The sequence below is a fragment of the Panthera pardus genome, unplaced genomic scaffold (genome assembly GCF_024362965.1).
Source record: "Panthera pardus isolate Hobbes unplaced genomic scaffold, ASM2436296v1 HiC_scaffold_25, whole genome shotgun sequence".
NCBI lineage: Eukaryota > Metazoa > Chordata > Mammalia > Carnivora > Felidae > Panthera > Panthera pardus.
The window spans coordinates 25865261-25889744 of NW_026526821.1; the positions used below are offsets into that span (position 1 = coordinate 25865261).

Here is a 24484-nt window from a genome sequence, read left to right on the forward strand (position 1 = left end):
GAATAGGGAAGGGGCTCCTCCTTACCCTGCAAGGTCCTGGCAGCTCAGTCTTGAGAGGTCCTGTTCACCAGGCCCTCTGCTTTTGCCTGAATCTATTCAGAGGCTGGCCTTATATAGCAGCTGGGTCTGAGTCCAGACCTAGAGAGGGAAACACCATGTAATTATGAGAGACTGGAATCCAGATTTGCTCTGCAAATCAGACATTGAGCTCCAAAACCACAAATAGCTGCGGTTTGTGGCTAATTCTGAGAGCTACGTTCACTCACTCCCGGATGGTGTCACATGAGCTGAGGTTTATCAGCCCCTGGTCCAGACACGTTACTGGAGACTCCAGCTAGGCCCCCACGTGGGGGAACCAAAAACACCTACAGTTGCATCTGGTTGCCACTCCAGATGGCCTGGGCAGCCAGGAAGTGCCCCCAGAGTGGACTCAGCAGCAGGCTAACTCAGATTCAGACTCAGCTCAACCCCCAACTCGCCACATGACCTTGGGCCAGCCACTTCCCTTCTCTGTGCTTCTCATCGTTTCCATCTGCTAAATGGGTATAACACCTGCTTCACAGGACTGATTTGAAGATTCAGGGAGATGTATATAGAGCTGACTCTCCCAACTTGGGGCTGGTGTGAAGGGAACAAGTAGATGGGCTTCTTTTGACCTGAAGATTTTTCTCCCAATATTTCATTATGAACTGTTCACACATACAGTGAATTTGGAAGAACTGTAAACTGCAGGGAACGGTACATTTCCCCGCAAACACTTCAATACGTATGCCATTGCGATTGTTTTCTTTGGGTGTAAAGCTTACAGACAGTGAAATGCACAAGTCCCAAGTGTTTATTTGTTGAGCTTTGACAATTTTATTCAACGATGGAGCCCACACCCCTGTCTCAATATAGAACTTTCCATCACCCCAGAATGTTCCCTCCTGCCCCTTCCCAGGCAACGCCTCCAGAGGCAGCCACTGCCCCTCCAAGACCTGCTGGGACACAGCCCAGGTCCCTTCCTTGGCATCCAAGGTAAGTCTGCTCCTCTCTCCACTCCCCACCTCCGTTCCCTGTCTCTGGGCCTTTGCACGTGCAATATTTGCCACAGAACACCCTTCTCTAGACTCCACTGATCATAGTCATACAGAAATGTCAGCTGCTCTGCAAAGCTTTCTGTGACAACCCCAAGCCTGCCCCCCTTCCTTGGCCCACCCAGCACCTTCGACAGCCCATGTGATATGGTGTGGCTCTGGCGAACCAGGAGTGTGCCCCACCGCCAGCCAGCACAGGCACAGACGCCAGTGTAGGGAACGGACCACGCATGCTCTCACTCCCCACCGGGTGCACTGTAAACTATAGAGGGCGGTGCACACAGGAAGGTGGTTCTCAGTCGCCTGAGGCTCTGTGCCCTCCTCAGTCCCGAGACCAGCCAGACCCTGGTGGCCATGAGGCTGGCCTGTCCCCTGGGGCACCAAGAGGATTAGTACAGCACTGGCGCCAGGGAGATCACCTGGACTTAGTGTCCAAAAGGCTCCTTTGTCTGGGCCTGAAGCAGCCAGGCCCTGGGAGGTGACTGAGTCACGCAGGGGGCCAAGTGGGGGGCTCACGCAGGGGGGGCTGAGGGAGCAGGAAACAGAACCGCTCCCATTCCTGACCCCTCCTTCAGCCTGTTCCTGTCATGAATGGTCAGCGGCCAGGGCTGCAAGGGAGCTGTCCATGGTGTGTGTGTGGGGGGGGGGGGCTCCCTGCACATCTCATTTCAGGCCTCTACTCTAAGTGCAGAGGTTCAGAGCTGGGCTGTGGAGCCAGGGGGGCCTGCGTTCAAATCCTGGTCTTGTCACTTCCCAGCTGTGTGGCTGTGGGTAAGTCACTTAACCTCTCTGTGCCTCAGCATCCTCACTTATGGAATGAGGGTAAAAACAGTTCCTAGAAAGCACGGTTGGTTCAGAGTCGAAAACATGGTGTATCTAAAGTACTTGGACAAATGCAGCAAGTATTACTTTTAGAGCATAGCAGTGAAAAATCCAGGCTTTGGAACTAGGGTCAGAAGGATCTGGTTCAAGTCCTGGCTCCGCCACTGAGAAGCTGTCCAATTTCGCGTCTCTGAGCCTCCGTTCCCTCACATGTAAAATAGAGAGACCCTGTCCACGGATTATGATCGCGATAAAAATGAAGTGAGGTAAGGGGTGTGAAGCCTGTAACACGAGACTGATACACGCTTGGGGCCCAGTGGAGACAAGCTTCTCTCACTGCTACTCCATGAGGCCACAGGACTCACCATAATGAAGCAGATACCTGACCTGGCAGCGCTCTTGGTCGAGCGGGACAATGGGACCAAGGGGTGACAATCCAATGTGGTGGGTACAATAATGGACCCTGCCTGTGGCACAGAGAGGCTGGGGGCTGAGGTGCTCTGCGTGTTGAGGGACAGCAAGTTTGCCAGGCACACTTGGGGGGAGTGTCTGGTGCTCAGGAAGATGGAAATGCCATCCAAGGGCCTGGCTCCACATCACGTGCATTTACCACAGGCCAGGAGCTCTTCTCTGTGCCTCACATTTTCTCATTTAATCCTCAGATGACCTCTGAGTAAGTCCGAGAGTGTTCCCATTTCACAGATGAGGAGCCTGAGACACAGAGACGACTCTGCTCCTTCTCCGTGCTCCCAGAGGAGTCGACGGAGGCCAGGTCACGGGCGGTCTCAAACGCCACCCTGGGATTTTGGATGATTTCCTGCTGGCAGTGAGAATCCAGACAATGAAGGGCTGTCAGCGGTGATGAGATGGTCAGATGAGGACAAGGGGGGGCTGGTGGAGGATGGGACGGGAGAGAGGAGGGAGGGACAGATTGATGAGGAGGGTGTGCGGGGTGCAGGCGGAGAGGAGGGAGTAGATGAAGCCATGGTGAGAGGGCAGAGCAGTGCATGAGCTCACCATGCTAAGTGCTGGGTAACCCTCAAAACCTTATTACTATTATCCTCAAGTTACTGATGAAGAACCAAGAGTCAGAGAGACTGAATGACGTGCCCAAAGTCACGTGGCTAATCAGCAGGTAGGATGGGATTTGAACTCGGACAGCTAATCCGGGCCACTCAGTTAACCATTGCCCTGCTCTGGACAGGAGTGGGGGGACAATGGAAGAGGGAAAAGAGTCAAAGATAAATCCCAACATGCCACTTCGCCCCGGGCTTGGCATACATGCCGATAGGTTCCCATAATTGTAGGCTGAGTGGATAAAGGGGGGCAGAAGGGAGGGAGGGAAGGAGGGTGGGAAGGTGGGAGGGTTGATGGGTGGTCACAGGGTCATTCCTATGGTGGACAAACTTTGAGATGGGCTCTAACTCTTCTGCCTCCCCAGATCCTGAGTCACTTCCCAAAACTTTATTGGCACCTTGAGCCCACCCATAAATGCCAACTTGAGGCCATTCCCCAGGACCCAGGAGGCCCATCCTGAGCAATGGGGAGGAGCCAGGACCGAGGCTGGACCCCCAGTTTCCCACCCCAACTCGGCCGCTGTATGGTCTGGGGTCCGCCAACAGTTTCCCCATCCGCACTATGAGCATTTAGTGTAGCTTTGTTCTGTCCCCAGGTAAGTCCACCGCCAATGTGCAGACAGTAGGAATCCCTCCAGGGCAGGACCAGGTCACCCTTGCTTCCTGGAATGCTGGCTCCTTTTCTCCCTAGAGGACTCCTATTCACCCTTTGGCTCAGAGAGAAGTCCCATTCTGTCTCAGAGACACAGAGACAGACAGACTCAGAATCAGACAGCTCAGAGAGACAGGGTGAAAGACACAGGTCCTGAAAAACAGACAGGGGGGAGGAGAGTAAAGGACAGGGGAGGGGACAGGAGGAGCTCGAGGCAGAGGTGAAGGAAGGCAGGACAAGACACAGAGGCTTCCCAGGCCAACTGGGTAAGTCTGGGATGCAAAGCTACAAAGACCAGGCCCCAAGTCCCTCACCTCCCAGGAGCCCTGGACTGGAGCTGGAGAGGGTCCAGAAACAGAGGCCAAGGCAGCCCCTGTGTGACTGGGGAACAAACCAGCCGGGAGGTACTGAGATAGAGGAGTGGTTTATTGAAAGCTCACAACTCTCCCCTGAGGCCAGAGCTCTCTTCAAAGCGGAGTCCTGTGGCCAGCCCTATAGTCCCCACCCCAGGCCGGGGGCAGAGCTGCAGGGCCAGAGCACCTGGGTGGTCCTAGGTGGTCCTGGGTGGGCAAGGGACACTAATACTGTCACCGACGCAGGCTAGAGGCTGGGAGGGAAACTGAGGCAGAGTGGGCAGGTGTACAGACTCTGGCAGTGAATGGGGAGGGAAGGTGGCCGTCTCTCAGCTTCAGGATGCCACGGTCAGCACAACAGCATTCTGCAAGGAGCGATGGTTCTCAATTACATCATCTGGGTCCTTGTGCCCAAGACCCCTGCCATGCCCTCTATCCCTGCAGCCACCTCTGTGTCGTCCTCCTAATCCTCCCCTTGGTCCCGCGCCCTGGAGTTAGCACTGAACCTGGAGCACAGCAGGCACTCAGGAACGGGATGAATGAGCGAATGCATGAATGAATGAATGACATCCAGTGCGGGAGAGGTCACTGACTTTCGAACTTAAGTCAAGAGACCCAAGTTCATGGGCCATTTCTCCTGCTAATTTCCTGTGTGGCCTTGGGCCAGAAATTTGGCCTCCTTTATCCCTGATCCTCATCTGAGAAATGGATCCATAACTCCTGGCTCTGCCCACCTCCCACAGCCATTCCAAGACTCAACACTGAAAAGGATTGTGAGGCCATGTTGCTATTGAGCAAGAAAAAAAAGTGTCAAGACCTTCTAGCCGTGCCTGCCACAGGCACAGGGTCAAAGAGAGACAGGACATGTATTTGCCACCCCTGGGCCAGCAGAGCTGTGGTTCTGGGAGCAAATCTGAGAGTCCATTCTATAGGTCAGACACGTGTCTGAATTCAACAGGAAAGGACTCTGTGACCGACGGACAGTGTCAGGAGTTTTAAGTGAGGCTCTCCAGAGACAAGATGAAGGCCCGGCGAGGCCACACCTGTATGGGAGGCTCACCTCTATGATCTCCAGGGCTGCAGTGGCAAAATTGACATTGAGAACCTTAGGCAGGGGAATTCCAACATCCAGGTCCACTGCGAAAAGGAAATGGTTAAAAGCAAAGGTACGTGGGGGCTGGGACCAGTGTCCTTAGGCCAGCCATTTCTGTTCTTGGGGACTCAGTTTCCCTTGTTGGCGGACTCATACCCATCCTACTAAACCCAAACAAAAGTGCTCCTTTTCTTTATCTATATCATCAGTGTCTCCCCTCAGGTTCTGTCAGCCCCCTGCACACTCTGAGTCATCTATATTCTTTTTTTTTTTTAATTCTTTAAATGTTTATTTATTTTTGAGAGAGAAAGACAGAGTGGGAGCAGGGGAGGGGCAGACAGGGGGAGACACAGAATCTGAAGCAGGCTCCAGGCTCTGAGCTGTCAGCACAGAGCCCAACATGGGGCTCGAACTCACGGACAGTGAGATCATGACATGAGCCAAAGTCGGACCCTTCACCGACTGAGCCACGCAAAAGCCCCTGAGTCCATATTCTAGTCATTCGTTTATATGACTATTTCCCTCTGGATTGTGAGCCTGAGGACAGGACACTGGTCAGATAGCTCTCAGGGCCCGGGGTCTGGTGTGATGGAGGTACTAATCGATGTGGTTTGAAATGGAACATTGGTGCCTCAGTTTCTGCATCTTGGAAATGGGGATCAACCCCCCTCCAGCCTCAGTGTCTCTATCAGAGCAATGAACCATCCTGAGTTCAGACACTCCACGTTTCCAAGAAGATAGCAAAGTCCTCCCATACCATTGAGCTTCGGCACGTAGGCCACCCGGACCACATCACTGAGCCATTCTTCTAAATGGGATGCCTGCAACAGAGCACAGGGACGGCTGGGAGGTGTGGCTTCACAGGGAGCAGCACACCCCTCCCCAGGGAGGGAATCCAGAGATCCAGCTTCTGAGCCTCCCCAAAGCCTGAGGACACAGTTCCTGGTGGGCACAGGGCCCACTGGGGTGGCTGCCAATGACCCCAAAGGGGACTCTGATTTAGGACAGCTTCACGCAGGCCCCACGAGCTTCGAAAAGTTGCCTTCCTAGAGGAAGGGTCTGTGGGGCCTGGAAGGGGCAGTGCCTGCGAAAGAGAGCAGAAAACATGCCAGCTCCTATGTCCAGCTCCAGTAGAACTTTGAGCGGTCTGCTCTTAGATTTTTATTCATTTAGGGACCCTTAGAATGTTCTAGAACCTGAGACCATTGAGAGACTCCAGGACCTCAGAACTCTGAGAAGCAGGACACTAAGGGCTCTCTGGGGCTCTGAAGCGCTAGAACTTTCTGAGTTCCGGAACATTGTTACTTGTGCAAAGTTCCAGAATTTTGAACCCTTGTGAGATTCTGGATGTTTACGATTTGTGAGCTTCCAAGACTTTGCAAGACGATGAGATTCACCTTCCTAAGACGATGACTCTTTCACACACACACATACACGCACATGCACACCTGCTCTGACGTTTGGCCACTCTGGCTTGCTGGGGCAGAGCCCAGACTGAGGCCAGCTCAGTCGTACGACCGTGACTCATCCTACCCCTTTCTACCCCCCACTTGAAGACCCTCACCACTGGCAAGCTGCTCACTCTCCCAGGAACTTACATCAAAGGCGTGGGCAAAGGAGGAGGCCAGCTTGACACGAAGCCTGGAGGAGAGAAGAGAGGTGTTGGGGGGCCCCACCGCCCACCACACCCCCAGTGCGCCCCACTCCTAGCTCTCCAGGATCAGGAAACAGGGTGACAGCTCCAACTCTGCCTCTATCTGGCCTCGACTCAGAGACTCAGTTTTCTCACCTGTAAAATGGGCCTGAAGGGATCTAACTTCTTCTGAGATATCATGACTGCCCCCTCTGATGCTCTGGCCCTGGAGCCTTGGTGTCACTCCCAGCTGGCCCCGGGCCAGTGGTTGAACCTCTCTAAGCAGTGGCCCTCCCACAGACCAAGCTCTGGGCACAGGGTTCCCCGCATCCAACACGCGAGCACTAAAGACAGCAACACCGACGGATCCCAGCTGACCCAAATGCAGGGCCAGGGCCAGAGCCCGGATGCACGCCTCTATTTCCTGAAGCCTGAGGCATGAACTGCCACCAGGAAGGGGAGGCAAACCCAGGCAGCGGGCAAGTTTAGAAATGGTGGTAATGGAGCCTTGCAGGGGGGTGCAGGGGACACTAACGTGGGGTCAGGTGAGCACTGGGGGCCTACGGTTCAGGACAGGCAGATCCCAGAGGCCCCTGGGAAATCCCCCGTACCCAGGGGAGGGGCAGGCAGGTCCCCAGGCCTCAGACCAACGTGACAGCACTGGGCCTGGAGAGCGGAGGCCCAGACCGCAGACCTGCTTCTGGGGACAATCCACTGTGTGAGCCTGGGCTTTGCTGACTGTAAAGTGCTGGGCGTGTGTCGGGAAGGACTACCATCAACATCACCCTCTCGGCTCTTATGATTACCATGGGGCCTAGTTACCACGGGGGTGGGCCCTTGAGAGAAGTACGCAGCCTGCATGAATAACAAAGCACGGCACAGCCATCTCTGTGGCTAGCCTCTGCGGCTGATCACTCGGAAGTTCAGACTCCGTGTCCTGGCAGCAGGTGCATCTCCCAGGGTCAGATTTGGAGCAGGTGCGATGGAAGAAGCCTGCTCCGGATCCTGCTTCCCTGAGCCCCTATTGTCTCATCTGTAAAATGGGCTAACACCGACCCCTCCCTGGCAGGTCCTGGAGGCAAGGAAGATGCTGGTAACTTAGTTGATGCTCAGTGAATGGGAGGCGGTTCTAGCGGGTCCCTCATTCTTGTTCCCAAAGACAAGGCCCAGGACCCAATGTTACCGTTCCAGGGACAGCGAGAGGTGCAGCTTGGTAGCCGAGGGGGCCAGCTGGGCATTTAAAGTCAAAACCTGCATGGGGAAAGCAGGTGGAGGTTACCCATGAATTCAGCAGGAGGAGCTTGAGGGCAGGTCCCCTTGGGCCAACAAGGGACCCACCCCGTTCCCTCCACAAATCCTTGCTATGGCCCTCTTGTGTGTTAGGGCCCGTGCTGGGCTCTGAGGAGGTAGCTTGAAGGTTCTGGTGCTCAAAAACTGGAGGACTGAGAGTGACTGATGTTGTATGAGAGGAAGCTCGGGGCCTCCAGGAGCCTGGAGAGACCCTCAATCCAGCCTACAGCGAGGAAAGGTGCCCCCAGTGAGGTGACGCCTGAACTGAATCTTGAAAGATGAAACCAAGTGTGGGGGGAGGGGATGGCACTGCAGGTGGTGGACCCTGCCCGACAAAGGTGGGGAGCTGGCACCTGGTGGCCCTGAGTAACTGTGGCTTCGGGAGAAGGAAAGGCAGAGGATGAGGCAGGAGGGCACTGAGTGCCAGGTGAAGGTGCTTGGTCCTGGGGGGGCAGGGCAGAGAGTGAGCAGGGGAGGGACCTGCCTCTGCCCCGAGGTGCCTTGGGGAAAACTAGCAGAGGTGGAGGGCCGGGAGGAAGCCCGAGGGTCACCCGAGAGACGTCTGAGCACACAGAGGCTGAGGACATGGGGAGTCTCTCCTGAGACTCCCTGCTCTGAGGAAAGCAGAGCGGACGGGACTCGGGCCAGGACAGATGTGTGACGGGAGCAGGCAGGAGTCTAAGCGGGTGCTGGGGCTTGGCCCACACGATGACAATGGCAGGGGGCACTTCCTGTGCTGTGCCACGCAGGGTGTCCCACTCTGAAATCAGGTGTAAGGCCCCCCAGCATCCCGGAGAGGGCAGCCCTGCTCAGAACCCCGGTGCCAGGCCCCCTCGGGCACTCACCGCATTCAGCTCGAAGAGGGCTTCAGGGGTCCCTTTAGGGCGGTAGGACAGCACACGGATGTTAGCTGGGATAGACACTGTGGCCTTCTTGTTCTGGAGAGTGACTGAGGCTGCCTCTTTCACCCGTATCAAGAGCAGGAGCTGCTGGCCCAGGGGCAACTTTCCCAGGGCCTGGAGAGAGGCAGGGGCCGGGCAGGGGGCACGAGGGCAGCTTCAATGCCCCAATAATAGAATCAGTCAACAAACACTCACTGAGCACCTAATGGGCCCTTGGCACCATGCTGGGTGCTAAGGTTATAGCCTGAACCAGACTGTCTTGCTCCCGGCCCTCTGAGGCTAACATTCAAGTGGGGAGACATCAACCCATGGGACAGCTGAATCAGACTCCCACCTCGCAGTCAAAATCCCCTGCAAGAGCCACAGGCTCTACATGACCCGTCCTCTGCCCTCCTCTCCATCTTACCTCCAACCACTGGCCCCTCGTTCTCCTCTCCAGACTCACTGGCCACTCTACTGTCCCTCCAACCTGCTAGGTATACTCCTACCTCAGGGCCTTTGCACTTGCTGTTTCCTCTGCTGGAAATGTCTCCCCCAGGTACTTGCGTGCTTCCCTCCCTCAGCTCCTTCAGCCTACTGGTCAAATGTCACCTCGGTGAGGCCTTTGCAGAGCACCCTGCTTAAAAGCACTATCCCCACCTTCCTAATCTGCCTTCACTGCCCCATTCTCTTCCACCTTCTGATGCTATGTATATTCTACTTATTCATTTGTCTGTCACCCCCACCAGGACGGCAGCTCCTGAAGCAGAGGCCTTTTGTCTGCTTTTTGTCTTTTGCTCCGTCTGTGTGCCCAGTACCTAGCACAGGGCCTGGGACTTAGTAGGTTCTCAGTGAATGGTAGTTGACTGACTGTATGAATCACACACTCAGGAGAGTCCAAGTTTCATAATCATGACGTCATAGAATGATAGAAGTGCTGGGAACCACAGAATCACAGAATCAAGCTTAGAATCACTTGAATACTGGGATCCGGGGACCAATCCAAGCCCAGACTCCCAGAGTTGCAGGGTCATAAGGACAGGGAGTCACCAGATTCCATCCTTATGTGTCCACAGGTTCTGAAGCCACGGAACCAGATTGAGAGCGGGGGCCATGGGGCTCTGACGCTGTGAGAACAAAGGCTACAACCTCCCGAGACAGGCCCAGCCTCCCCGAGCTGGAGGGACGTGGCCCGGCTTACTGCAGGCATGGGTCCCCATTCCTGCCACTTCTGCCTCCCCAAGTCTTCTCCATCTTATAACTCCTGCTCTCAGGAGGTTCCTCTGAATGTCTAGCCCCATCTCTTCCTTTGCCTAAGACTCCTGTGCCCTTTAGCCAAGGACTCCAAGAAGCAGAGGCTTCTACGACATCCACCAAGGCTGATCTGAATCACCACCACCAAGAGTTCAATTTGTCCTCTGTGTCTCCAAACTCAGCTGCCCCCTCGATCTTCCCCAGTGGAAACCTTCTGGGCCTCACCCGCACCTCTATCAGAATCTGCTATTACATAAGGACCTTGCAGGAGTCATTTCAACTTCAGTATGAGTTCAGATGCCCACGGCTAGCAAGTGGCTGGTCCAGCCCTAGTGGAACAGTCAGGAAAGCTGAAGCCAGGCCCTGAAGCCACACACTGATTGATGTGCACTAGTCAACCCCCCCTGCCAAGTCCTCTCCTTTTCCTTCCCTCCTCCAGGCCAGCACCCAGAGTCTTCTCCCTGGGGGCAGAGAAGACTGAGACCAGGATGCAGCTGGGCAGGTGGAAAGAGGGGAAGAATCTCCCGTCCTCTGTCATGGAGAGGACAAATACCCAGCTGACTTCTGGGCAGTTAAACTCTGATCCTTTCCTCTCCAAGCAAAAATCTGCTGTCAGGAAAGTTTAAGTGTAAGGGATTCAAACTTGAGTGGGGATTTGGACTCAACATTCAATTGCAGCTCTCTGGAGAGCTGTATTGGGAAAGATTCTGGAGCTCACTCAGGCTCATTGGGAAAGAGCTACAAGGATCAAAGCCCATGAGAGGGTCACTCACCTCGGGGACCAAAGCTGCCAGGTCTGTCGTTGTCAATGGCACGTTGCTGGGAACCTGGACCCAAGACCAAATGGGGTGTAGGGTGAATACAGAGACAAGACAGGAATTCTTGAGCGCACACAAAGCTGTTTTGCCCACACCCCACCCCACCCCTGCCAATTACGCACACACAACCCTACACACACTCATGTTCCTCCTATTGGCCAACGATGAGTGTTTACTACTCGCCAGGCACACGCTAAGGGTTTTGTGTGCCTTTGCTCATTTCCGCATCTATGACATTAGCTCAGAGAGGTAGGTGCTATGATTACTCCCATTTTACAGACAGGAAGCCTGATGCTCCTGCCCAAGGTCATAAGCTGGTGAGTCGTACTGCAGGATTTGACCTGGGCAGGCTAACTCCAGAATTTTTAAACTCCTCTGCCAGAGCTCACAATCTGAAGGTCCAGGGATCTGGTCCCAGACATTTCTGCCCTTTATCCAAACAGTATTTTCAAAAATGATGAGTTTGCTTCCAGTGTTATCAAATCAAGAAATTTCATATAAATTTGCCAGGCTCTGGCTAAAAAGTTGGAAAACCTGGTCACACAGGGCCTGTACCCCATCCCCTTGGGGAAGCTGAGTGGCAGGCAGGCACAGGCTCCCTCGTTCACTACAGTCCCATCAGGCAGGCTTTCACTGATAATGGCCCAGCGCCCCCAGCCCTGATGGTTGAGGTCCCTGAACTACACGTGCCTACTTCTCAGAAAATGCCTGTTCACACAGGATAAATATACACACACGTTCTCTCCTGACCAGAGGATTCCCAGACACTTACCCAACACACAGCTATCACCCACAGGGGAGGACAGCACCAGAACACAGCCACTATGGTCCCTTTCTCCTGCCACCCACGCACACCCACAAGCTGCTCGGACACACACATTTTCACACTCGGTCTCTCCCTGGCCTTCCCAGTCTCCTCCCCCCAGCTAGAAGACACCTGGCTCCCGGCTTAGGGCCCTATTCCCACCTCCCATAGGCCTTGACAGTGCTCTCTGGACCCCCACCTTCAGGAAGTGAGTGATCAACCCTTGCTCCCTTCAGCCTGAGCTGCAGGCAAGGGTCCCAGGTGGCTCAGACTCACTGCCTTTGGAAAGGGTGAGACCAAGAAAAATGTCTCTGGGTGGGGCTCCTGGGGATTAGGCCTTCCAGACATCCGTGAGGGTATGAAAAGGGCCAGAATGGAAGCAGACAGGTCCGAGAAGCTTTAGAACAATGTCCGAGTGACCTTTGGTATAGTCCAGCCCTAGTTTTCTTTTTTCCAACTCAACTCTGCTCTTGAGAAAGCAGTGGAAATGTGAACCACTCACACTTTAGTATAAAATCGGGCTCTGACTCCAGAAGAACTTATAAGGTACAGGGATGGAAAACTAGCTACATTTCATATGCCAGTTCTGACCAATCGAAGGTCACTTCCTGGAGTGCCACGTTGAGAAGGATTCAGAGGTCCCATTCAGATTTAGCCAAGCAGAGGGCCATTATCGATTAGCGATGCCTGCCACAAGGACAAGAGTGGGCACATGCATGCCATAAATTGTCCAGCCCTCTCCAACTATAGAGAAGAGGGCTAGTCAAGGCTGACCAGTGATGATGTGACTAGCTCATCACTAGCACTGCCAAACCATAGTGGGACAGGGAGCCACACTTACCAGCTCGGGGGTGACGTCTATGTCGAGGGCACCGTTGGCCTGCAGAAGCCCAAACACAGTGTTGAAGAGGTACAGAGGCACAACCACCTGAGATGTGTGGTCATCCTTGGGGGGCACCTTGATGGGTTTCGGGGGCTTGGGGAAGTCGATGATGTCACCGGCTACGCTTTTCACGATGGGCTGTATGGGAGGAGACAGAATGGCTTATCCACCTCGCTCTGAGCCAGCATCCCCTACCCAGCCTCTGCCAGCGCCCCAGCACACCCCGGCTGTGGGCAGGGCCTTGACGGGGACTCACGTTGATATCCAACTCTATGTACTGGTTAGAGATAAGAGGCAGCGTGGCCAGAGTAAATTCCACGGACCCAAGAGCCCCAATGGGCACCAGGCCTGTATGGGGAGGGGAGGAGGGAGAAAGATGCCGTGAGCCCAGCCCCCAATAACAATAGGCCCAACTACTATTTATTGAGTGCCTGGCCTTCCACTAAGCATTTACTTGAACACTATGGTCGTCCCCGTTTTATAGATAAAGAAACTGAGGCTCAGGCAGAGAAGTCACCAGCTCAAGGTCACACAACGCCACATATAGAGACAGAGGTGCCCCTAATTCTCTCTCCTTATCCTGGTTCTGCCGTTTGGTATTTTTCAAAGGCATCCCTGTCTCTGTAAGGCTCAGGGAGACTGGGGACCACTGCTGCTGTGGGACTTTGGGTTCCTGACTTAAATTAAGCTCTGGGCCTCAGTCATCTGGTCTGTCCAGATAATAATATCTGCCTCGTGCTCTGGACGGTGCCAAACACACCATCAGTGTGGACAAGTGGCCTGCAGCCCCTGGCAGGGAGAGGCCTGGGTGGCTCAGGACCTCTAAGCCCTGCTGAGCTGGCCTCGGCCCGGAACCCCACCATTAGACCTCTTCCATGTGGCGGCCTCATCAGTCTGAGGAGGGAGTGAAAGGTCCCGGAATTCTGCCCCTTCCTGTTTCCCTTGGTACCCCCACCCACCGGGGTGATAGGAGGGAAGGGTAGGAGAAGAGGCAAGGGGGAGGGGGTTGGGCCCCTGCTTACTCAGCGTAGTCCCCAGGAGCTCATTCACCACGCCCAGCACACTGTCCACCATGGGGCACAGCTGTGTCCGGAAGAGACAAGTGTTACAGGAAAATAGAAGTGGCCCCAGCCCAGTGCAGGGGACAGGCTACATTTTCTCTAGATGATTTGTTCTGTGGTCCTGGGGACCAAGGCAAGTCAGAACGTGAGACAGATTGGGGGACACACGGGCGGGAGGCAAGGGGGGGACTGGAGCCTGAAGTGTCCGAAGGGGCAGGGGGTGGTACAGAGGGCCAGTTCCATGGGCCCCCTCAGAAAACCTCGAAGGATGCCGGAGGAGCGGGGGAGGCACTGTTCAGAGGCCAGCTGGGGTGTGGGGACAGAGCCCTCCACTGTGGAGCAAAGGCAGCTGCCCCCTTTGAGGTCTCGGGCCCCTCCCGCTATCCGGGGGGGCACTGGGCAACCTAGGATTCAGACACTGGGGGGGGGGGGCAGCCCCAGAGAGTCAGGCCTGTGCCCTGGGGCATCTGCTGCACACACAACACCACTGTGTGTTCGCTGGGCTCTGAGGACAGAGAGACAGTGGTGTGGCTTCCAGAATCCCAGGACTGGAAGTCATAGAATCTGAGTCCACCGGAGCAGGAACCCCAGAGTGACCCAGTCCAGCCCCTTCATTCTACAGCTGGGACAGGAGAAGAAAGGTGATCGGCCCAAGGTCCCAGAGAGACAAGAAGGTCACAGAGAGACAAGAGAGGGCTGCGTTTTCATTACACTCAGGGCCCCCAACTCCAGGGCTTCTGGGGTCAGGCATGTCACAGAAACAGGAGGAGGAGACCAGAGGGCCCGGGCCGGGCAGGAGCAACTCCTTCCTGGGTGCCGATGCGTGTCACCTGCAGGAAGGAGGCTCTGTGTGGCTAGGGTGGCTGGCTGCACCAGAGAAGCCAGAAATTGGATTGCTACGAGAAACCTCCAATCTCTAAATGCTAGTAACTAAGTCTTATTTTTAAAACCTCTTAGAGCTACACAGATCCTGCTTTGCAGTCAGTTGTCCAGGTTAGGGGCGGTGATTTATTTATTTATTTATTTATTTTTAATGTTTATTTATTTTTGAGAGACAGAGACAGAAGGCGAGTGGGTTGGGGCAGAGAGAGAGAGAGAGGGAGGCACAGAATCCAAAGCAGGCGCCAGGCTCCGAGCTGTCAGCACAGAGCCCGACGGGGGGCTCAAACTCACGGACGGCAAGATCATGACCTGAGCCGAAGTCGGACGCTCAACCCACTGAGCCACCCAGGTGTCCCTAGGGACGGTGATTTAAACGTACCCACTCCCGCTTGTTGAAATCCGCCTGAAATGGGCCTGGGTCAGGGTCCTTGCAGCTGGGACCTTCTCTCCTCCTCCTGCACTTCGTTCCCGACTGGCTTTGTCAAGCCCAGGCCAGTTTTGCCAACCACAGGCTCCCACAGCTATTCCTCACAAGGACTCGTAAGAGAGGTCCTGCCAGAACTGTGGGTCTGGAGGTCTGGCCGCCCTTTGCTGGCTGTATGACCCCAGCAAGACCATCCCCTCACTGGCCTCAGTGAAAGGGGGCTGTGGACAGACCAGCTTTTCTCAGGTGTGGCTCACGTCCCCTGGAGGAAACCAGGACGGCTGGGGCAGGCCATGAGCAGGCATCCTAGAGCAGCTTAATTATAACACGTTTAACTTCTGATGTATCAATATATGTGTATGCAGTTTCCTGAACATGTTTGCCAAGCCCAGGGCTCTGCTTTAATTTAATTCAAAGTTAGTTTAAAGAAAACCATAGGGGCGCCTGGGTGGCTCAGTCGGTTAAGTGTCCAACTCTTGATTTCGGCTCAGGTCACGATCTCAGGGTTCGTGGGATCAAGCCCTGTGCCGGGCTCTGCGCTGACGGTGTGGAGCCGGCTTGGGATTCTCTCTCTCCCTCTCTCTCTGCCCCCTCTTGCTCTCTCTTTCTCTCCCTCAAAGTTAATAAATAAACTTTAAAAAATAAAGATATCAAGAAAACTATTAAGTCAATAATGTAGGAGGCAAAGACAGAGCAGGGAGGAAGAAAGGGGCTTGGATTTGGGAGCAGGGGACTCAGGTCATCTGGAGCTATAAAGTCAGGATCCGGAAGGCTGGGGATGGATTGTGTCCTGCCACCTGCAGACTTGCCGGAGGCACCTGGGGGACTCGTGGGCGGGCCAGGATGGGATTACCCAGTGGGCGTGGAAGGGAGGAACAGCCTAATCCTGCCTGGCGCCCAGATTTACTCAAAGCCGAGGAAGGAGAGGCACAGTCATGGGGAGGGGCATGCCTGGCCCGTGACTCACACACTCACCAATCCCGGGAGCACCTTGAAGAGGGTCTGCTCCACGACCCCAAAGAGCGGTGCGGGCAGCAGCCTGGGTAGAGAGAGAAGTGTGAGGGTGTGGCCACCACACAGGGACAGCACCAGCTGGGATGACAAGGCAGAGTGGGCACTGGGGGCTCTGGAGGTCTCCTGTCTCCTCTCCTGGGGCTGAGGGGGTTGACTCAGGCTTTGGAGACCTGGGTTTAAATCTTGGCTCTGTCTTGCCATGGAAAGCAGGGGGATGACTTTAGTTTACCCATCTGTACAATGCCCACCTTAAAGAATTGTTGGCTGCCGAGATTAAGTGGGAATGTACTCATGTCTGGTATACAGTCTGTGCTCCGTAAATGTCTGTTCCCTGCGTCTCCTCCAACATTTATAGACAAATGACATTTGGGTCCAGAACAGGACCTGGGTTAGAGCGGGGGCTCAATAAATATCTGTTGAGTGAATTCATGAACATTTGTTGAATGATTGAACGACTGAATGAATAAGAAGAAGATGTTCAGGTCTGTTTGGATCCTAGGGGAGCCTGGAGAGCAGGGGTGGCAACCACAGAACCACAACCACAGGTCGCCAACGCCATCCAGGCTCTACTTCCTCCAAGGCCGCCTCCAGCCCAGAGGAGCAGGAGGGAGCCACTGGAATTTAAGGAGCCCAAAGGCCCCACCTAGAAACTCTGGAAGGCCCTTCTGGAAACATAGGCATCCCTAGTTTCCCCTATTTATGGGAGCTAACACAGAGCTGTCGGATTACCCCTCGCGGCTACAGCCACCCAGCAAAGATGGGCTGGCAGTGTGGGAATCAGCCTGGAATCTAGAAACTAATGGGGCGGTGCAAAGTGTGAGGCAGGGGAGGGGTAGGTGCCCCAGGGGTGTGGGGTGGGTGCAGAGCCCTGGGGAAAAGCCTTGGATGAGTCCAGAGACCAGCCCGTGTCCATCCTTGCTGCAATCTGTGTGAGACCTTTGACAAGTCTCTTGCCCTCTTTGGGCCTCAGTTGTCTCATAGGAGTGATGGTTCAACACAGGTGTAGGGAGGGCCACTGTGTCCTGAACAGTTGGGGAAAGGGAGTGAGGTAAAAGTGCCAGAGCCTTCTGGATCATCAAATTTAGGTCTTCATTATACAGACGAGCCCAGAGGAGGAGGCTCCTCTGGGGTCACACAAGTCACAGGCAGAGCTGGGTCTCTGATGTACTGAATTGGGGAACTGAGATGGCCAGGGTCTGCTCTATCTGGGAGAGGGGACTACAGGATCTCGGGCCAGGGTGGCTGGGATGGAGAAGGGGGACGCCCAGGAGTGGGTGATGCTAGCTAGGGGCTGGGCAGTACCCCCTGTCCGTGCTGGGCCTCAGTCTGCGGGTCCACGAAGCCGGCTGAACTTGGCTGGACCGACAGGAAGCTGGGTGATATCAGGACCCGCCCAGCCGGAGACCCAGGAGATGCCCCAGTGTGCGCCCCGGAGAGGAGCCCCTCGAGGAGCCCCCCACACACACCCCCGCACGTGCAGGCGTGGAAGCCGCCCTCTGTGGGCTCGAGCCTGCGGACTCACCCCGAGAGCAGGCTGATGTGGCCCAGGAGCGTGCTGCAGCGCTTGAGGACGAGCGTGGGCGTGCCCCGAGAGCTCACGCCCAGAGCCACCCGCGACGACACGTTCACCTCCGCGGCCAGCTGCAGGAGGCCCCCCAGGGGCCTGCGAGACCCGCTGCTGGGGGCGTGGCCAGGCTGCCCGGCCCACCCGACAGCGCCCCCCCAGGCCACGCCCTCGGGGGCTGCGAGGGCCCTGAGGAGTGAGTAGGGCCCAGCGAGCTGGCTGGTCCCCACGCCTTCCTGCCACTCCCTGCCCCATTTTCATGTTCCTGCATCCTCTTCTCCCACCTCCTCGAGTGAGCCCTGAGCCACGGGGCAGGGGTCTCCAGGAAAGTGAGATGGAAGTTGCTGGAGAACAGTGTGATGGAGGTCTCCGGGAGGGGAAATGGGGGGGAGAGGGGGGAGATCCAATATGGTGGGTGTCCCTTCGGGAGGAAGTAGGCTGGGAGGAAATGGGGGGGGGTGTCAGTGAGATGGGGGTGACAGGACAACAGAGTGGGGGTCCCCAGTGGAGCAGTGGGCTGGGCTGGGGAGCAGTGGGGTAGAGGTTCCCAGGGACGCACTCACCCAGAGCCATGCAGGCCCACCTTGGTGTGCAGGCTCAGCTGCACCCCAAACCCAGGCAGCAGCTTCAGCGACACCTTCGGCAGTGTGAGCTCCTCAATCTTCAGCCTGGGACGGCGACAGGAGTCAGGGGGAGGGCCACTCACTCCCAGCCATCTTCCAGTGTCAGTCCCTTAGTGCCTGGGCCATCTCAGACCAGGTGGTGCCTAGACCCTCCGGGGCGGTGGGGGGGGGGGGATGTGTATCCCAGATCCCATCTGTAACTCATAAATCCAACTGTGTGCCCAATGACTTCACCTCTCTGGGCCTCAGTTTCTTCATCTGGAAGGTGGGACGATACAAGCACCCACCTCAAATGTTGCAAAGACAAGTAAGACGATGTGGGTGCTGACGCTGGTACAGCATGTATTCAATAAATGTAATATCATCCGCATTAGAGGCTCAGTGTATTAAAGTGTTCTCCCCACCCCATCCCCATGGCCTCAGTCCTGGTTCAGTCTCTGACCTGGACCATTGTCTCCCTACTCCTATCTCCAGGCTCATGCATGTGCAACTCAGGTGGCTTCTTGAACACAGCTCCTTGTGTGTTCAAGACAGCTGATTGTTTTCTCTGTCTTCTGAGCCTCTGCCCAGACTGTTCCTTCTGTCTAGAACACTTTTCCTTTGACTTTCCTTCCACTCTGCATCTGCCTTCGGCTAACTAACTCCTCCTGGCTATCCAGATTGACCTTCCCCTGATTCACCACCAACGAGGGAATGGTTCCTACCCACCTGGGGCAGGCTGTAGGGCTGGTGATTAACCACCTGCACCCCCACCCACCACTCCCTACCTGGGTGAACTTGGGCAGGCCCCCTCACTGCCGGGGGCCTCAATCTCACCTGTTAAATGCCATTGATAACAGTCCTACTTCTGGATTACATGGGATGATTAATTTACAGTGTTCAGCACAGTGCTGGTTACATAGAAAACCCGGCTAAGTGGTGATTAAGTTATAAATATTAGCTATTATGTGATTTCATTCATTCATTCAAAAATATTTTTTGAATATCTATTACGTATTAATGATATTAATGATATTAGGGATATGGCAATGAACAGGCCAGACGAAAGCCCTACCCCTCCTGGGGTTTATAACCTAGCAGGGGAGGCAAGAAACAAACCAGTAAAGATAGGGGGTGCAGGGGAGTGATGCATCTTCTGGAGAACTTGAAGGCAGGGGAGGGGAAAAGGAGGGGCTGGTCAGCATAGGGCTCTTTGGAGCAAACACCCAAAGGAGGTGAGAGGGAGCCGTGCAGATACCTAGATTAGCCCAGAGAGACTAGGCAACTTGCCCTAGGTCACACAGTGAATAACTGAAGTCAACCCAGAACTGGAACCCTCAACCGCAGGGACATGCTGTCATTCCTGTGTTTCCTGGTACACAGTAGACTCATTATTTTCTGACTCAGGCCCTGGGACTCCCTATGCAGGTCTCCCCACATCACCCCCACTGCCTGCCAACAAATCGAAGACAACTTCTCCTCTCTTCCCTGAAGCAAAAAAAAAGAAAGAAAGAAAGAAAGAAAAAAGACCAGCCTTCCTGTAGGACACATAGCATGTGGGCAGTTGAGAGGCCACAGTGAAGACTCACCCAGAAAGCTCTTCCACAACGCCAAAAATCCCTCCATAGCTCAGCAGGCCGCCTCCTCCGAGCAGTCCCCCAGAGCCCAGGAGGCCCTGGTTCACAGATGTGACTGTGCCCAGCACGTTCTGCAGAATGGGCCCTCCAACCAGCGAGTTCTGGATGGCTGCAGGGAGGATTGAAGGGGGAAGTTCATTTTACAGAAGGGGAAGTAGGGTCCAGAGGAGGGCAGAGACTTGCTCAAGCTCATACAGCAAGTTGGGTTTGGGGCCAATAGTATGACTAGGGCTCCTTGACTCTGGGCCACCTCATAGCACCAAAAGAAAGGGCAGAAGCAAAGGAGGGAGCACATAGCCACCAGGGCTTGACCAAAATGGAGGAGGTGACCCTTGCTCTTCCTGGGCCCTCTGGCCTGGCTCTGCAGAGAAAGGCAGGACAGAAGAGGCCTCCTTGGGAGGGCTGGGGGAGGCCGGGCCGATTCCCTGAAGAGTTTCCTGTTCACGACTGCCCTATTCTACCCCTGAGACAGTCACCCTGGGTCATTGGGCCCCAGAGCATGCAATGCCTCGTTGAGTCCCCCCACCCTGGAAATGTGGGGCAGAGACACTGGGCCCGCCAGCCTCCTCCATCCCACCCGGCCCCATCCCTTAGGCAGACACAACCCTCACAGGCCTCACCCAGTCCTCCTCTCCGGAGGAGGTCAACTGATCACCCAAGGGGGCCTGCAAGCAAATTTTAACCCCTGAGCTCCCCGAGCAGATGAGAATCACAGCCTGTTTCCAGCACTTCCTTAAAGCAGCCACTCTAGCATCACCGTGCGGATGTCTACACTGCAGCTGGGCCCCTCACAGACTGCCCGTCTTGGGCTCACCTTTGCCAAGTTCATCTTTGTCAATCCGAGCCAGCGTGCCCACCGTCTCAAGTAGCCCCTGGCACGGAGTTGCCAGACCCCAGAGGAGGAGCAAGGACCACATGCCCAACATCATCGATGGCACACCTGTCAGGGGCAGAAGCAGGAACTCTGAGGCACTGCTCGTGCCCAAGACCTCACCTGACCCCCTTGCCGCATCACCAGCCTGGGGCCCTCCCGCCTGCCCGGCGCGGCTCCATCCAGCCTCACTCCCAGGAAAACAGCAGCTCACGTCAGCCCTTTGCGTCTCTGGTGAACATGGACCTGCCAGGCCTCGGAGGGAGAGTGACAGAGGGGCCTTCCTTTCCAGGACAGCAGGATTGGGAGCTTTGTTTCCTGGACCTGCTTTCCCGTTGGCTCATGAGACTGTTTCAGAAGGTGTGGCTGACTGGGGGCCCCCCTGCCATTGACAGGCCCCATTTCTCTCCTCCTCCCTGGCCTCTATCCTTCCATGTTGGAAGGAATGAGATGGGAGGTGAGAGCAGGGCTAACTTACTAGTTTCATAGCATGGCACTTGTCTTTGTGGAGTGACTGCTAATGTGGTCACATATCCATCTAACCCCTCATGTAATCTCTGCTTAAACCCCACTTCCCACTGCCCTTGGGATACAACCCAGGCTTCCTGCCATTCCCCACTAGGTCCCTGATTGCCTTTTTGACCTTCTCGGTCTTAAACATGCTAAGCCACTTTCCACCTCAGGGCCTTTGCACATGCTGTTCTTGCTGTTAAGAAGGCTCTTCCTCTGGTTCTTCGCATGACTGGCTCCTCATCCCAGGTTCTGAATAAATGTTGCCAGCTTGGAGAAGCCTCCCTCCTTTACCTTGTCTAAAGAAGCCTGTTTGCCAAGCATCGCTTGGCGTATTTATTTTAAGGTGCTATTATGCTATCATACATTATGTGTCCGTGTCCTTGTTTGCCATCTCTTTAAGCTCCCCGAGGGCAGAGACTGTATCTAGGGCTTCCGTGCATGATGTGTGCTGGATGGGTGTTTGCTGAGGGGGCAAGAGGGGATGGAAACCCAGCTGCATTTCACTAGCCCACTGTTTGCCCTGGCACAGGCTGTGTCTGCCCAGAGAGGGTGCTTTTCCTCATCTGCGCAAAGGTACATATGGGTGCTATGTGCACCAGGAGCAATCTCAGCAGTGTCTGTCTTCTGTCTCCAAGACTCATCCCAGAGTGGCTCCCTGTAACCTCGGGGTCCCTTGCGGAGGGAAACAGTCCCACAGTAGGAAACCAGTTGGTTTCCATGGCTTAGAGAAAAATGCACACCCCTAGAGCCCTGTCCATAGGACATCCCTGCCTTTGCCCCCGAGCCCCAGTTTTCCCATCTGCAAATGGGCTTTTTCTCCCGTCACCCTCCAGGCAGCCCCAGTGCCCTCCTATGGTGAATTCGTTCTGTGCCCATTATTCAGATGGGATAGCCGGGTGGTCGCAGGGTCAATGGTTGGGGATCTGGATGAAGCTAGGGCTGCTGCAGGCTGCCTTACCCACACCTGCAGCTCCACGAGGGGTGGGTGGAGGCTCCCAGCCTCTTGCCGGCTCCTCCACCCTCTTGGGCCCCGGGGCAGCCCTTATATGCCCACATCAGCTCTGGGGACACAAAGGGGCACAGCCGCCAGAAATCCGTCAATGTGTCATGTCAGAAGCAAATTGCGGTTTTTCCTGAGGGCCTGGGCTAAGCCTTCCTTCTGGGGGGAGAGAAGGGGGAGCGGGCGGGGGCTGGGGTTAGTGCCCAGGGGCGGGAGTGAAGGTCTGGGGCTGTGGAGGCAGCCACCTCCTCCCAGAGCTGGGGGCAGGGTGGGGCATTCTGCCCGCCTATGGAGTCTCCCTCCAAGGTTCTCCAAGGGCCCCCTGATGGCACAGAATCTACCCTGCCTCCCACCTACTCCAACTAAGGCCAGGGAAGAGAAGAAAGGAAGACCCCTGCCACCCCTACCCCAGGCCTGGCATGGAGATGGCCATGGGACCTGAAGAGAGGAACTCTGCACCAACTTGGGGGAGGGGCACCAACTCCCCCCCACTCCCCACCTCCCAAGGCCCCGTGTCCCCCGGGCTCCAGAACAGGCACTTTTCCCCATTCCTGAGGCTGGTGCCAATGATGGTGGAGAGAAATTCATTCATTCATCCACTCATCCATCATCCGTCATTCATCCATCCATCCATCCATCCATTCACTCATCCATTCATTCATACATTCTTCAGCAGGCATTTGTGGAGTAACTACTACTTGTTAGGTGCTGGGGATACAGCAATAAACAGGAGAAACAAATCCCCACCCCTGAAGGAGATGACCGATAGAAATACAAGGCAATTTTAAATGTTCTAGTAGCCACATTTTTAAAAATAAGTATTTATTCATTTTTGAGAGAGTGAGTATGAGCTGGGGGTGGGGGAGGGGCAGAGAGAGAGGGAGACTGAGGATTCAAAGAGGGCTCTGCGCTGACAGCAGCGAGCCTGATGTGGGGCTCGAGCTCACGAACCTCAAGATCATGACCTGAGCTGAAGTTGGGCACTCAACCGACTGAGCCACCTGGGCACCCTCACTTTTTTTAAAAAAGTAAAAACATACAAGTCCACTAATTTTATTGTTTTTTAAATTTTTTTAACGTTTATTTATTTTTGAGGCAGAGACAGAGCATGAACGGGGGAGGGTCAGAGAGAGAGGGAGACACAGAATCTGAAGCAGGCTCCGAGTCGTCAGCACAGAGCCCGATGCGGGGCTTGAACTCATGGACCGCGAGATCGTGACCTGAGCCGAAGTCAGCTGCTTAACCGACTGAGCCACCCAGGCGCCCCAAAGTCCACTAATTTTAATAGTACAGTTTATTTAACCCAATATATCCAAAATATTATCATTTAACATTTAATCAGTATAAAATTATTGATGAGATGATTTATAATCTTTTTCTCATAGTGTATCTATAAAATCTACCAACAGCACGCCGAATTTAGACTCACCACATTTCAAGTGCTCGATTGTCTTTTAGGGATATTGCCACCCTATCGGACAGTGCAGCCCTGGAGGAAACAGATAAACCCGTGATACAGTAAGTCAGAGGCTAATGACAAAAATACAGCAGGGGTGGGATGCAATTTTCAATATGGTGGTCAGAGGAGGGCTCGTACCGGAGCAGGCATGACTTTTGACGTGCAGGATGAGAGGGAGTGGGCCCAGGATGTCTGGGGAAGAGCCCACCAGGCACAGAGAAGGGCAAGAACAAAGGGCTGCGATACTGTGTTCCAGGAACACCAGGGAGGCCTGTGCGGTCAAAAGGCAGTGGGGAGCATATGGCCGAGGACACGATGGGGCCCTACAGGCTACTGTATGTACGTAGGGTCTTAGGCTTTTGTGTGCCATTCTTCTCCGGGAACTGGCTTAGGCATCCCCTCCTCCGGGAAGCCTTCCTGACCCCCAAGCTGGCTGTGATCCCACAGCCCCCTGGGATTCCCTCTGTCAGAGTCTGTGACCCGTAGGGCTGTCGCCTTGTTTCTGGGTGTTTGTAGGTCTGTCTCCTGCATGGAGCCCTGAGCCGCTGCCTGGTGAGATGGGAAGGTGGGATAGTATTTGCCTCATTCACCCCATAATCTCAGAACCCCTGCCTGTACAATGTTCATCCTGATGACTTCAGACGCCGAGCCAGGTTACTCAATCACATCACTCTTTAAAAATCAACTTTAGGGGTGCCTGGGTGGTTCAGTCAGTTAAGCGTCTGACTCTTGGTTTCAGCTCAGGTCATGATCTCACCGTTTATGAGTTCGAGCCTCACGTCGGGCTCTGTGCTGACAGCTCGGAGCCTGGAGCCTGCTTC

The 24484-nt window shown here is 55.0% G+C and overlaps 2 protein-coding genes across 2 annotated transcripts in view; both read right to left on the bottom strand.

Annotated features, from left to right (window-relative positions):
* The window catches only part of LOC109272557 (vomeromodulin-like), a 286851-nt gene that overhangs the window by 237141 nt on the left and 25226 nt on the right, over positions 1–24484 (bottom strand). The gene's annotated exons all lie outside the window — the stretch shown is intronic.
* On the bottom strand, positions 4160–20752 carry BPIFB3 (BPI fold containing family B member 3). The gene is made up of 15 exons (XM_019458954.2): positions 20635–20752; positions 19773–19929; positions 18145–18249; positions 17540–17680; positions 15979–16042; positions 13659–13719; positions 12893–12984; positions 12595–12774; positions 10904–10957; positions 8841–9011; positions 7889–7956; positions 6671–6713; positions 5830–5893; positions 5040–5116; positions 4160–4344 (listed from the first exon to the last, which is right to left on the bottom strand). Exons 1-15 carry the CDS (start codon positions 20747–20749, stop codon positions 4315–4317), a joined length of 1422 nt encoding a protein of 473 aa, XP_019314499.2. The 5' UTR covers positions 20750–20752; the 3' UTR covers positions 4160–4314.